We start from the raw sequence: 13,573 nt of genomic DNA, 5'->3' as shown, positions 1-13,573 counted from the left end.
GAAACCGTTATATTTATTTGCGAAACTTCGAATACTTCGAATAGTAAAAGTCCGGTGTGATCGAATCAAATAGCAAACACTATTCAAAAAATATTCGAAAGTTCAAATATTCGCACACTCCTGGTATTTTGTAGATAATGTTGTGAGCTGTAATACTGACCTGTAAGATCTAATTTATTTTATGTGATATCTGCGACATTTATGAAAGCATTCTGCATTCTAGTGTACTGGTTGTAATCAAAAAGGGCTTATCTTTGAAAGCAATTGAAAAAAATGTTAAAACATTTGTCTTTTATTTATTTATTTTTTTGGTGCGTAGGAAAGCTGATACATTAAAGGGGCCCTGGAACACTTTTTTGAACATTGTAAGAAAATGGTGCCGATCTGTCGTAGAGGCTGCTGTGAAAATGGGAGTCAAATATCAGGGTGCGCACAGGTCCTTGAAATCCTTGAAAACCCTTGAAATTGAAAGTTCCGTTTTCAAGGCCTTGAAAGCCCTGGAATTTCTTTTCCGTCCTTGAGAACCTTTGAATTCTTAGGGTTTTCATGGGGTCCGACTGTGCGACTCACATTGTATGGCGGTTGAGGGTGGTCCCGGCAAGCTTCATTGCTTTCTTCAATGCCGGGACCGTGAAGTCAAACTTCCTGCGCGAGGAAGAGGCGAGCGCACACCTGCCGCGCAATTTTTTTTCCCTCTGGCTTGCTTCGACTTCGGGGTTGGCTGAAAGCCATAAGTTGCTGGCCACTATGAGGCTAGAGCGTCTAGATCTCCTCTGAAAAAATAAAAGTTGTGCCATCATGCTTATTTGTAACGAAAAAGCAGTTGAATTTGGTAGTATTTCACTTTTTGGGGGGTTCGCCTTGGGCTGGATTTATTGTCAACCCACTAAAAACAGGTACAGCCTCATAGCCTGAGCGTTGTCTGTTGGCGACATTGTGCTTTGTTTATCTGTGCGTGTGCACTCCGATGCCCTCGACGCTTTGTTTGCTTTTCCCCCCGTTTCGGTTGTGGTGCGCATAGTTCAGAATAATGCCTGGGAAATGTAAATTCCAAAGCGCCTGCATGGCTCAGCAACGACGATTACAAACTTTCGGTTGGTCGGATACATCGGACCCTGTAGCATAGCCATGGCGTGCTTGCAGTAACGCCAGATCTCCGTAGAGAATCTGAAAGGTTTGTCATACATTTCACAGTGCATTATATGCGATGCAGTGGACAGGGCAGGTAGAATTTTGGATGTTCCTATAACAAAAGAACACAGAATAGCCGTGTCTGCAGCGAGGCAGCATTACGGTGCACACTTGGAATCCGAAAAGAAATGGTACCAGGAAAACTCAAAGCAGACAAAAAGGCACACAATCATGGAAGAAGTTGAAGAGAGAGGCTTGAGGCAGTTGCCGATTTAACTGCCTCTGCAGATGGATATGCAGAAAAGGCTGAGAGAACTGGTGACATCACGCATGTGGGGAAATCAAACAGCTTGAGAACGACCGCAAAAGCGAAAGCTGAAGAACTCGGCAGCATTAAGACGCAAATAGAAAAGAAATTCGAAGACCTTCCCTGAGCTTCAAAATTTCATCTAGTCGAATGAAACTGTACGTACACTAAGTGAAATCACTTTCCTTTGTTCTGTCTAATAAAATGTAACGTGTGTGAACTGCCGTATTAAATATAAAAATTTTTTGAAAGGTCCTTGAAAAGTCCTTGAATTTTTTTCTTGGAAACCTGTACGAACCCTGAATATTAACTGCACTGCATGCAGCAGGGAACTTACAATCAATCTCGTGTCAAAACACCGAATGATTGCTTTCTCTCACTTCTGCAATGACGCACGTCATCGAAAGCAGCTGTCCCACCAAAGCTATTGGCTAATTTCGGGATCACAATAGCGTTCTCAGTAATACATAATTGCCAATTTTGAGTTAAATAAATGAATAATATATATCATTTCATCTTTGCACTGCACTTAGCTGTGTCAGCTATGTGTGGCCTCCGAGATGACAACAGCGTGCTGGTAGCATAGTCTACCACGGCTGCCACGGTGTGCCGCAATAAGCCCTTTTGTCACCGCGACACTCAAATTTTGGCCGGGGTTTTGCCTCTTGGCTTCTCCGCTGTGTAGCTTCCAGTGCACTAGCGGACACGGAAAGTGAGAAAGCAGGGTATTGATGTTTTAACTCCACTTAAAGTTGAAGGATTTCGTGATTCGTGATTCGTCCTTTAGTAGTGAGGCCATTCTAGGATTAGTTAGAAAAGTGTTTCAGGGCCCCTTTAAATTAAATAAAGTGGAAATAAATGGATGCCTACTAAAAGGTATTGCATTGTTGTGTTGCTAGACCTTTGGTGCAACGCATTGTGAAGCTGCTTGTACTAGGCAGCTGTGATCCTGCAATTGTGGCTATAAATCCAAAAGCTTAAGAGGCTCCACTTCATGCTTTTTTGTTCTCTCATTAGGCTGGCAAGAGAGTATTTGGCACATATTTTCGTGTGGGGTTCTATGGCCCACGGTTCGGAGACTTGGATGGTGAGGAGTTCATCTACAAGGAACCCACTCTCACCAAACTGCCCGAAATCTCGCACAGACTAGAGGTAAATGTTGCAGTGGCCCCTGTTATGACCTTAGTATTGTTTTATGTACACATTTCTTGTTTAATCATCTGCTTTGTGCAACGCTTTTGAAAAAAAATGGGAACAGCAGCAAAGGAAGTGCGCAGGACAAGCACTTGTCCTGTGCACTTGCTTTCCTGTGAACTCCGTTTTTTTCGTACTCGCTGCACAAATCACAAGATGAATTTAATGAGTACCAACTTTCTCAGTCTTCAATCCTGATAGTGTTTCTTAATGCTTACTATACTGATTCTCAATTTATTTTCCTAGAACTTTTACTCCGAACGATTTGGCTCTGACTATGTGGAGGTCATCAAGGATTCAAACATGGTGGATGTCTCAAGGCTTCATCCAGAAAAAGTAGATATTCAGTTTCTTCTTTCATTTTTGCTTAGAGAAGGGGTCTGCTCATTACTTGCCATTATTAATGACAAATAATGCATGTGACTGAACAGAGCTAATGAGTTTCTGGGATGAGCATTTGGCACCGTTGCATATCTTTTATGTGCCTGCATTACTTCAACGTTTTGTCACTGGCTGTACTCAACAATAAAATATAACAAAAAACATAGACTTTTCGCCACCTATGCTGGTGGCATCGTCAGTACACAAATGTCAACAAATGGGAAAATACATCCTACTTGTGTATGATACTGCCGTAAACATCCGGCAAGGGGCCACGGTTATAATTGCATGCAGATTGATTGCCACGGATAAACCATGATTCCACAAATTTTCTTGGGCCCCATCGGTGTTCCCGTGCTAACGTGGCTACATTATCAAAATCGAACATGTGTCCTTTTGTTAAACAATGATCCACCAGTTCTGTCTTTGCACGTGTGGCATGCGTGGCTTTCGTGGCGTCCGTTAACTGTTCCTTGAGTTGAGTGTGATGTCGCCGCCCCGTCTCGCTAATTTAGCTGGCACCACAGTCCGAGCAGTTGACCTTGAAGACCACACCACTTTGTTCGTCCGGAGGTGTGCGGTCCTTTGGCCAACATAAATAGGATGTATTTTCCCATTTGTTGCCATTTGTGTACTGACGATGCCACCCACATAGGTGGCGAAACGTCTATGTTTTTTGTTATGTTTTGTTGTTGAGTAAAGCCAGTGATAAAACGTTGAAGTATGAGTTCCCCTGGCTTTTGGAACATTTTTTCACGTGCCTGCATTAGTTGTGATTTGTGAACTTGGTAAAATTATAGGGAATTCATGCTTTGTGCAAGGAGCCTATTTTTACTTTTACGCAAAGCTTACTCTGTACCCTTTTTGTTCTATACAGGCGTACATCCAGATAACCTATGTGGAGCCCTATTTTGACATGTATGAATTGCGGGAGCGGGTGACGCACTTCGACAAAAACTACAACATCAGTAAGGGTTACTCTAGCACATTCCTGTGGCACTTTCTGAAAGTTCTGGCTTTCTAACTTAATGTTTGGCATTGTGTTCCTTGTTTGTTTTTCTGTTTTCCAGGGCGTTTCGTCTATGCCACACCCTTCACAACTGATGGTCGAGCCCACGGTGACCTCCATGAGCAGTTCAAACGGAAAACTATTGTAACCACAGCGAATTCTTTTCCATATGTAAAAACACGCATCCAGGTCATTGAGAGGACACAGGCAAGATTCTCAGCTCATTCTTTTACATTGTAGATGTATGTGGAAGTGTTGTGGTATCTGAATTAAGGAAGCTAGATAAGGAAAAGTACGCATGTGCTGTTTTAATAATGAAATGTAGATGCATGCCATAGTGCAGTGTTAAAGGTTTTACTTTCTGAGGTAAAGTAGGAGGTAGTGCATGTTGTTACTACTGTGACACTACGAGTGTGTCACTTTCTGTAGTATACGTCCCTATGAGTGCTGTGCAAGTAATGTGATTAAGGCAGTGGCGCACCGACGGGGGGGGATTCGGGGGTTGTAACCCCCCCTGAGGCCGACTTAACCCCCCCTCTTGTTTAACCCCTTTTCTTTCCTTACGCATTTGAGTACTGCAACTAAGACGTAAGACGCGCAATCGTCTGCACACTCGCAAAAAGCGCATTTTTTTACAATTTCCCGTGAAGAAATCGAAATTAGTGCTGTTTATATGGTATTGGCAAACTGTCAACCCCCCCTGGCAGAGATCCTGGGTGCGCTACTGGATTAAGGAGTCTTTGAAATGGTGATGGCTGTGTTGTCACACAGATTGTCCTTCGGCCACAGATTGTCCTTCGGCCGATTGAAGTGGCCATTGAGGACATCCAGAAGAAGACGGCCGAGCTGTCGCAGGCGACACGGCAAGAGCCGGCTGACCCCAAGATCCTGCAGATGGTGCTGCAAGGTTGCATGGGCACTACCGTCAACCAGGGGCCTCTCGAGGTGGCTCTTGTCTTCCTCGCTGACTTGCTCGACCCTTCACGTGTCCCCACACCACCACAGCACAAACTGAGACTCTGCTTCCGTGACTTCAGCCGCAAGTGGGTGGCCTTTTACTTTCTCCGTTCATTGCTCTCAGAGTGTAGTGATCAGTTAAGCTATGAGATGAAGATGGGATGAAGCAAAGGCTGGCCTGCTTTCTCTCATTGTCATCTTAATGTAACATATTTTAGCGTATTGGCACATTGGACAGAAAGAACATTATGGTCACAAGTAACTGCTGTCACTATTTATAGTAAAGTGTTGTGCTGGGTGTCACATGAGAGTGTACAAAGTGCTGCCAAAAGTAATCAGTTGAAAATGTTCAGACTCTGGAAAGAACTTTGAAAGAGAGACTCGAAATGTTTGCTTCCCCACTGAAAAAGGTGAAATTGTAGTACCCCAATTACCCGTCATTTTCTCTACTGTCAGCACCATGGTTAGTAAAATGCAACAGGGAACCATGACATGAAATCCTAAAGCAGGGAACTTGCCATCACTGTCTGTGTCTGAAACATGCAGCGACATGCATTACTAGTAATGGGGTAAAATTATCAACGGGCACACCTCATCATTACAAGTGCATCATTTGTGCATTGCAGTAGAGAGAGAATTGATTTTGATATCTGCCGACATTGCTGGTGGAAACATCAGTTTTCTGTCTCAATATTTTGCCTTGTTGAGCCGTATTTGTACTACCTTGCTTATCCTTTATGCGCTAAGTCATGGTCCTTTCAAACACAATAGCATTTATTGAATTCATGGTGTATTTTCTGTGACAAAATGACAGAACAGTTGCAAGAATTTTTCTGATAACTCAATGAGGATGCACCTGGCCTCAGGTCTACTAGATAGTTAGGTTGGAATAGCCTTGGGCTGTGCTGATGGCACAGCCCTAAAATCAGTTTACTGAGTCAGTCTAGGAAATGGGGCATGCTGGAGTAATGATGCATCTTTTTACACTCTAAATTTTCAGGTGCTTTGAGGCATTGCGTAAAAACAAGACCCTGATTGGACCTGACCAGCGGGACTACCAGAAGGAACTGGAGCGCAACTACAATCGTTTCAGTGAACGGCTACAGCCCATGATACGTAACAACAGTGCCTCTCCATTTTGGTATGCAAGATTCATTCTTTAGCCATCACTCTCCATCAGTTTCACATCTTTCTTCCATGGTAGTTTAGTGTATACTAGTATTGAAGTATATACTATATATGCTAAATACTGCAACTTTGTGATTGTACAATTAGGTTCATTTCAGTAATACTTTACACTGATGTTTCAGTTCTTGCTATTTACACTGGCCCCTTCATATCAGAATATAATTGCTTCCTTCTTTATTTTTTTTTTATTCTCACATGCCCATCATTAAATGTATCTCTTTGTATTTCATGTGCACTTAAGCATGAAATATCTTTAACTATTCCTTCTTTTTCATTTTTGTTCAAGCTGTGTGTACTTTGGCGACGAATTATAAATTATTTTTATCAGTGCTTATGGGGGGAACAATGATGCAAACAAAATTGCAGCATACTTGCTGAATCTAGTTCCAGAAGCATGAAATTTCTTTATAAACAGAATAATTTGTTGTTGTTGCAGGGCAAAAGGAAACTTGCTGCGTCAACCATTGCAAGAGCCCTGATGTGCCGCAGGTGATGTTGCGAACACGTGACGTATGACGTGATGTTGGCCTAGTTTTTATGTTAGCCATTGTGAGCATTTAGCCAAAGCCATTCAGGAAACAATAGCACAGTGTTTTCTAACAGCTCCAAGTAAGATCTATTTTCAAACCAACTGCTTGTGTGAAAGTTGAGCTCTTGTCATGTGCCTACTTTGCTGAGCATGTAAGGCTGTGCAGTGAGGTGTGTGCCTTCTGGAATGTTGTTTCATTTGTGCATGTACACAGTACTTCATGTTTCATTACTGCCATTGTGCAGTATTTCCTGTGATCTCCTAAGTGACCAAATGAAGACCTATGGCATACAGATGTGTTAATTTCAATGAGCAAAAGTGCTCCCATAATAGTTGTTTCATTTGTATAAAGGCAGGTCATGCTGAGCCGTGCGGTTTTATTTGTTTACAAGGTTCTTTTAATGCTCATTTTTAGTTTGTAGCAGTAATTGTCCTTAATTGTTTGTATTTGATGTTCTTTAGCTTTGTTTGGGACCACTAGGTGGACTACTTAAAGAAATGAAGTAAGCGCAAGTTCAAAGCACTGCCATAGCCAGTTTCACATTGCTTCAGAAACACAAGTTCTGTTAGAACACTTCTGTATTTTGCATTGACTGCAGGTACTGTGCTTTGACTGTTTCATCTCCTGGTGCTAAGAACCGGTGAAATGGCTAAGCCATTCTCAAAATATTGTGTTATATTGCCCTTCTTGAATGAAAGCAGTGGAATTTTAGCCTTAAGCACTGAATGAATGGATGGTCAATACAATTTCAGTGAGAAGCATACTGGGGGAGCTCAGTATTGTGTAACATGCTTTAAAGTTCCTGCTTTATGTGCTTTATGTTTATAGTCCTGCTTTATGTTCAAGTTGTTTAAATTTGGCATTTAGGAGAATTATGTGTTCATATTTGACTAGCTTAGGCTTACATTTTATCTTCAGACTCATTGTACACTTCTAGTTCTATCTTGAAAATGTTCATTTCACTGTGTTCATGAATTTTATTGCAATGTAATAAAGAATGGAAAGAAAATAATGTCTTTCATGCTCTTCACCCATGAATAAACTGAACACCTGGCAAGAGGAGAGGACTGTTGTAACCTCTGGAAGACCTTGTTGGCTCTATGTGGCATCTGGGCCCATAGAGTCCCATACCTGTCACGTACAAGCCAGTTGCTGTTTTGGAGAGCACACTTTCGTCTTGCCGATTTTCGTCAGTAATTGAAAGCAACTGTCATTGAACCTTTTCAGTGCCATCGGTGCACATTTCGGTATAGTGTTCCAGTTTAGTGGTCATGCTGAAGATTGGGAGTCGTGCAAATTGCATCATCAAATGTACACTTGGCTTCAAAAGTTTACAGATCATAAGATCTGAGAATACATTGAATTTCTGAGCTGCTTGTAGCCATGGCCAATGAGACTGTACAACACAATGTTGTTAGCTTAAACTAGTACAGGGTGGAAATGCGAATGCCAGGCTGCAAAAATGTTCAGCTGTTTCTGTGATCATACGGTCTGTATACTTTTGGTACCGACTGTACTAGGAGGGGTAAGATGCAACATAAATAACTAACACTGTCAGTTGTCGCAGCATCTGCAAAGCATTGACCTCAGCCATGTTGCTACTTCATGGTTTGCTTTAATTGCTATTCAGCAATGAAGCACAGATATTCATACATGAGCTGCACTTACAACTAGTGCGCTGGTACTTCTCATTGCTTAAAGTCATAAATGTTCATGCATTCTTGTTGCTTCATTGTGCAGGAGCAATTTTGAGATCACACGCTAAATCTTATAGTGGTTCTAATTTCATAGAACACTTTGTCACGACAATTGTGTTTGGAGGAAAAAAAAATCTCAGAGGCCGTTGTGCAGAAGGGCAAGCTTTTGTTGGACCTACAGGCAACAGTCATCACTAGAAACAAACACTGCTGTCATATTTTCTAGCTAGGTGGGGCTGTGGTCACGTGTGCACTGGTAATGTCCTAGCCATGCGAGTAAACGTTTTCCCAAACCTGGCTCAGTACTTAAAGCCATGGATGCATTTGAGCGAGTGGCAAGGTGGGAGCGAGTGGTAAAATTTAGCGAGCAGCTAGGTGAGATCTGTGCAAAGCGTTATTGTATGGCTTAGAGTGAACATATCTGTGCGCGGTGTTAAGTATTGTTTTTTGGAGTAAAGCGTATGGTGTTGAGTATTGTATGTTGTGGCTCTTTAAGGATGAAGTGTGTCTTTAAGGGTGAACTGTGTATGTGAGAGGTCTGGCTTCAGTAGGGAGAATATGTGAAGTCATTTTTTCGGCTGTAGCGCTGAATTGAAAGTTAAAAAAAAAAAAGCACAGATCCCACACACTGGGGAATCGACATTACATGACTCATTTTGCAGACAGCTTGCTATGCAGCATTGTGTGGCGTTTTGCAAAGCATTACCAGGTTCACGAATGTGTTTCTGTAGATCAGGTAGTATTTGTGTGTGTGATGCAAGTACAGTGAACTAGAATTAATGCGAGAGTGCGTGTCTCTCACAACAGCAGCTAGGCGATGACGACGGTAACGACAATTGCATGATTTATACGAATGATTGAATTCATGTGAACGAGTGGCATGGAGGTGCAAGATGTGTAAGAAATGCAGAAACTAAATTCTCCCTGACAGCAGCACGTATTATCACTTGGAGGACAAAAACGGGCGACTTGACGGCAAAACTTTAGCGCAACCTGAAGCTCGTGTCCTTATTTAGCCATTCAGACGACTAGCGTGGTTGGCCTCATCATAGGGGCGGGAGTGTGTCCTCGGAGCATGCCTTATCACTGCGATAGACAAACAGGAAATGTCAAGCAGCTGCCATGTTTGGAATGAATTACTGAATGAAAACTTTATTTTCATTCTGAATGCCGGTGTGGGTCCCCTCACTTCAGGGCACCACTAGGTTGCCTGCTGTGACTTCCTAGGTGGCAGCGTGGTCTTGGGTGGCTTGTGTTGGGTCTGGGCTGGGGGCTTGTCGGTCTTCTTTGTGATGGAGTGCAATAGATGTTTCTTGATGTAAATGATGAGTCTTGTTTGGTCTTCCTGTGTTGAGAGTGCTGTGATGATGTCTTGTCCTGGTCCTCTGTTGCATTTGCCAAAGAGATGATGCTGGTTTAGCACTTATTTCTGGGGTGTTACGTGCCAAAACCAGTTCTGATTGTGAGGCACGCCGTAGTGGAGGACATTCGGATTAATTTTGACCACCTGGGGCTCTTTAACGTGCACTACAACGCAAGCACACAGGCATTTTTCACTCCCCGGCATGTGAAGCATCGTGGTGGTGATGGTCTTCCTTGGTAGGAGGGCCATTCGTGCTGGGGTTAGGAGAGTACCCATTTGTGCTTGCCTCAGTAGGACCTGCTCTTCCTCCGTAAGGTGTGCGAGTGACCTAGGGTAAGCTTCGGTTTGTGTCGTAGATCTTTGGAGTTGGCTGCGGTTGCAGAGAGCCCGGAGTGCAGTTTCGTGTGCGAGTCTGTTTGCTCTTTCGTTACCTTGCATCCCAGCATGACCCGGTACCCAGTAGAGCTTGCTGTTCCTTTTATATTTTCATAAAGTGTGTATGCTTTTGGAGAGGGGGAGTGGGAGTATTGTGTAAGACGTACGTACGTGCGTGCCTGTTGGGAACGCGCGAGAAGACGTTACCGCATCAAGCCACCATCCTTCTTGGCTCACCTTCGCACCTGCAGCATGTGACGCGCAGCCGCGATTGTATCGCACTTGGACTTTCTACAGAACCTCATGGCGACGCCTAAGGTGGAAAAATTCACCTTGAGTATCCATATCATTGCAATAAAAACACCCCGTATGTGCAGGATGTTTCAGCTAACTCGTGCCAAGTCTTACTCCACTTGCGAGATTGCAACCAACTTTGTTCACTGTCCTCTTGAGCAACTCAATGTATCTTTATCATGAGCTTAGGTAATTAAATAATGAATTAACCAACTTCTAAAGTATTGCTTTATTTGCAAAATCTTCAAAAAAAAAGTTGTAGAGCCTATTGAGAAATAACTGAATAACTTCTTTCCGTAAGGATAGCTTCTGTGGTTTTAATTTTCCCGGGCTGCAAAGAAAGCGCGAGATATTTGAAAAAAAGTACCACCTGTCTGGGCACTAGCGCGCAGCGACATTAGTGACCTTAAACATGCTACCAACGAATGGTCGATACTGCATCGTATACAATAGGCATGGCTTTCACATTTGTGAGATACCTTGTGTGCTGAAACAATGAAGTAAATGATAATTCTTGAAGCTCTGTCAGCGTTTTCACTTTTGACGACGGCATTTGTTCCCCTCACCTTCAAGTGGCTGCAGTATTATTTGTAGGAGCTAACAGAACTATATAACCAGTCTCAATTTAATCATTTTGGCAGTAGATGATGATGTATCGGAGACGACAGTTGTCGCCATCGCCCATCGTTCTTGCTTGCAGCCTATTCAGTTAATGCAGCATAAATAATTCGTTTGTAGCATTTGTAGCACTTGTATCACTGCATGCAAGCACCTAGTCAGTGGTACTTTCTCAAATCTACTAAGCTTTCTTCGAAGCCCGAAAAAATAAAAATGCAACAGCTATCATCATGGAAAAAAATTACTTGGACTTATATTTCTCAATAGACTCTTATAACTCCATAGAATATTGTGTGTTTAAAGCAATAATTTAAAAGCTGGTTAATTAACCATTGTAATTACCTAAGCTCATACCAAACAATACTTTTAGTATCTCAAGAGGACAGTGATCAATACTAAGTTTGTTGCATTCTCATAGCTCACTAGGAAATTTTTTAACTCTTGGCGCAAGTTAGCTGAAACACCCTGTATGAAACACATTCCAGACACCTTTTCGATAGAGCGCAGTCCTGTGTCTGCCGCATCGATAATGGCCACATTCTAATTCAGCTTGTGTTCCATGTGGTTTCCCATGAAAGCAGTATTTTCATGGCATAGGTTTGTCTAGGTGACGCAGAGTACTGGAAGTACTTTCTGACAGCCTAGTTGTTGCATACTTGATATAGTGAGCGCAAGAACACATACACACAATGCACATTTCTTGTATTGAGCATAGAACTGTCGTTGTTCCACTTTCTCTCTCTTTATCGAATAGGCAGTTAAAAAAATTTAATTGCCGGGCTTTACGTGTCATCATCGTCTATATGATTATGAGGCACACTTTAGTGGAGGACTCCAGATTTATTTTCACCACCTAGGGTTTTTAACGTGCACCTAAATCGTACACGAGTGCAGCCACCAATGCAGCCACCATGGCCATCATCGAACCTGCGACCTCGAGCTAACATGCGCGACGCCATGGTCAAAGTTACCTCGGCAGGTCAGAATAAGAGTAGCGCTTGTCCACTATACATTGCTATTCTTTCGTGCTGTGCGTGTGTGTTTTTGCGCTCACTTGCTGCATATATCAAGGTAACTGGAGAATGCTGGAAAACTTGTTTTGACCGGCAGTGGCTGATAATGATAAATGTTACACTAACATCAATGTTTTGTTTCGGTTTCCTTTTCTGATGTATAATAATAGAATATTAATTTGTAATCACTCAGCTAGTGCATCATTCCTCAAGGTTTTATATTCTAAATGGCTCAAATATCTCGAATACAGGCGCCAGTATGACAAGCCTGTGGCATTTGTAGTGTCTTGCCCTCCATTTTCCGCAGTTATGAACTAGACAGTGTGCGTGTTTTCCAGTTACATGATTGTGTTTTATAACACGTAAGTGTTTGATCACCCCATACATTTTTGCACCTGTCTTATGACACTATGCAATGCTGTAGGCGATTTCACTGCGCATTCCGCTGTTAGAAAAGAAAATATTGTGTAAGAAACTGGTAGTGTGTTGATGGTTTTAGTGTTGTCATCTGTGATGACAGATTTATAGTGCGTTACTTCTACACAAAGGTAAACAGACTGGAAACTTGGTACCAGGATGCATTGTCGTTGATTTAGTCGGCACCTTGGTATTGCGCGCGCTCTGTTCCGCCCCAATAGAAGTACAAACTGAGCAACCACAGATTTCACAAATAATGAATTAGCATCTAAAACACGATCACAGAGATGGGAGGACATAAAGACAGGACGAGCGCTTGCTTTCAACTGTTTATTTTTGCAGACAGTAGGCATATAAAAGGTGTTTTTGCAGTGCACGTTAAAGAACCCCAGGTGGTCAAAATTAATCCAGAGCCCTCCACTACGGCGTGCCTCAAAATCGGAACTGGTTTTGGCACATAAAACCCCATAAAGAAGAAGAAAAGGTGCTCTATTTGCATAACGCATACGCTACAAAACTAACAGACACTTTCCATATAACGCATTTGTGAATCAAACAAGCTTACTGATGAGTCACACTATTTTTGCCAGTCTTTTGATGAAAAACGCTTCCAAGATTTCGCGAGCTACTTTGTTTTTGCTCCTTCCTAGGATCCGTATCTCCGCAAAGAGTGGCTCACATTCACCTGAGGTCACATCCGTGCTGTCCTTAAATTAAAGTGCATGTTCAATTGCTTGATACTGACCTGTCTTTATGTCCTCTCCTCTCTGTGATTGTGTTTTTGATGCTAAATTTATGATTATTTGACATGCACCAACAAGCCCAACAACAAGTACTACACACAGTTCACATTTTTCCAAGCAGGTTTTCTGCCTATACATCCTTTACTCCGTGACGAGCTGGGCCGCTCTTCTGAAAGATTTACAAGACACCAGCCGTACATATAAAAGCAACACAGACAAATTTTGGGAGTCTGCGACGCCACATCCGCTTGGGAAAACTTGAGTCACTCGATTGTTTTTCCCTGTTTCTTCCACACTGTTGACGTATCCAGACAGGCACTTGTTCCATCTGCCGCTCCCAAACTGGAGCAACCTCG

General features: G+C 42.6%; 1 protein-coding gene across 1 annotated transcript in view; it reads left to right on the top strand.

Annotated features, from left to right (window-relative positions):
• The window catches only part of LOC119434151 (dedicator of cytokinesis protein 7-like), a 71,832-nt gene extending 64,123 nt beyond the window's left edge, over nucleotides 1-7,709 (top strand). The window contains exons 35-41 of the mRNA XM_037701476.2: nucleotides 2,456-2,590; nucleotides 2,879-2,968; nucleotides 3,891-3,981; nucleotides 4,084-4,229; nucleotides 4,812-5,065; nucleotides 5,980-6,120; nucleotides 6,604-7,709. Of these exons, the coding sequence (XP_037557404.1) occupies nucleotides 2,456-2,590; nucleotides 2,879-2,968; nucleotides 3,891-3,981; nucleotides 4,084-4,229; nucleotides 4,812-5,065; nucleotides 5,980-6,120; nucleotides 6,604-6,646 (900 nt within the window). The 3' untranslated portion in view covers nucleotides 6,647-7,709. The remainder of the gene's footprint in view (nucleotides 1-2,455; nucleotides 2,591-2,878; nucleotides 2,969-3,890; nucleotides 3,982-4,083; nucleotides 4,230-4,811; nucleotides 5,066-5,979; nucleotides 6,121-6,603) is intronic.
• Nucleotides 7,710-13,573: the final 5,864 nt, after the last annotated feature.

The sequence above is a fragment of the Dermacentor silvarum genome, chromosome 11, assembly GCF_013339745.2.
Source record: "Dermacentor silvarum isolate Dsil-2018 chromosome 11, BIME_Dsil_1.4, whole genome shotgun sequence".
In the NCBI taxonomy this organism is placed as follows: Eukaryota; Metazoa; Arthropoda; class Arachnida; order Ixodida; family Ixodidae; genus Dermacentor; species Dermacentor silvarum.
The sequence above is the reverse complement of the archived record's forward strand: the minus strand, read 5'-3'. Positions and strand labels throughout refer to the sequence as shown.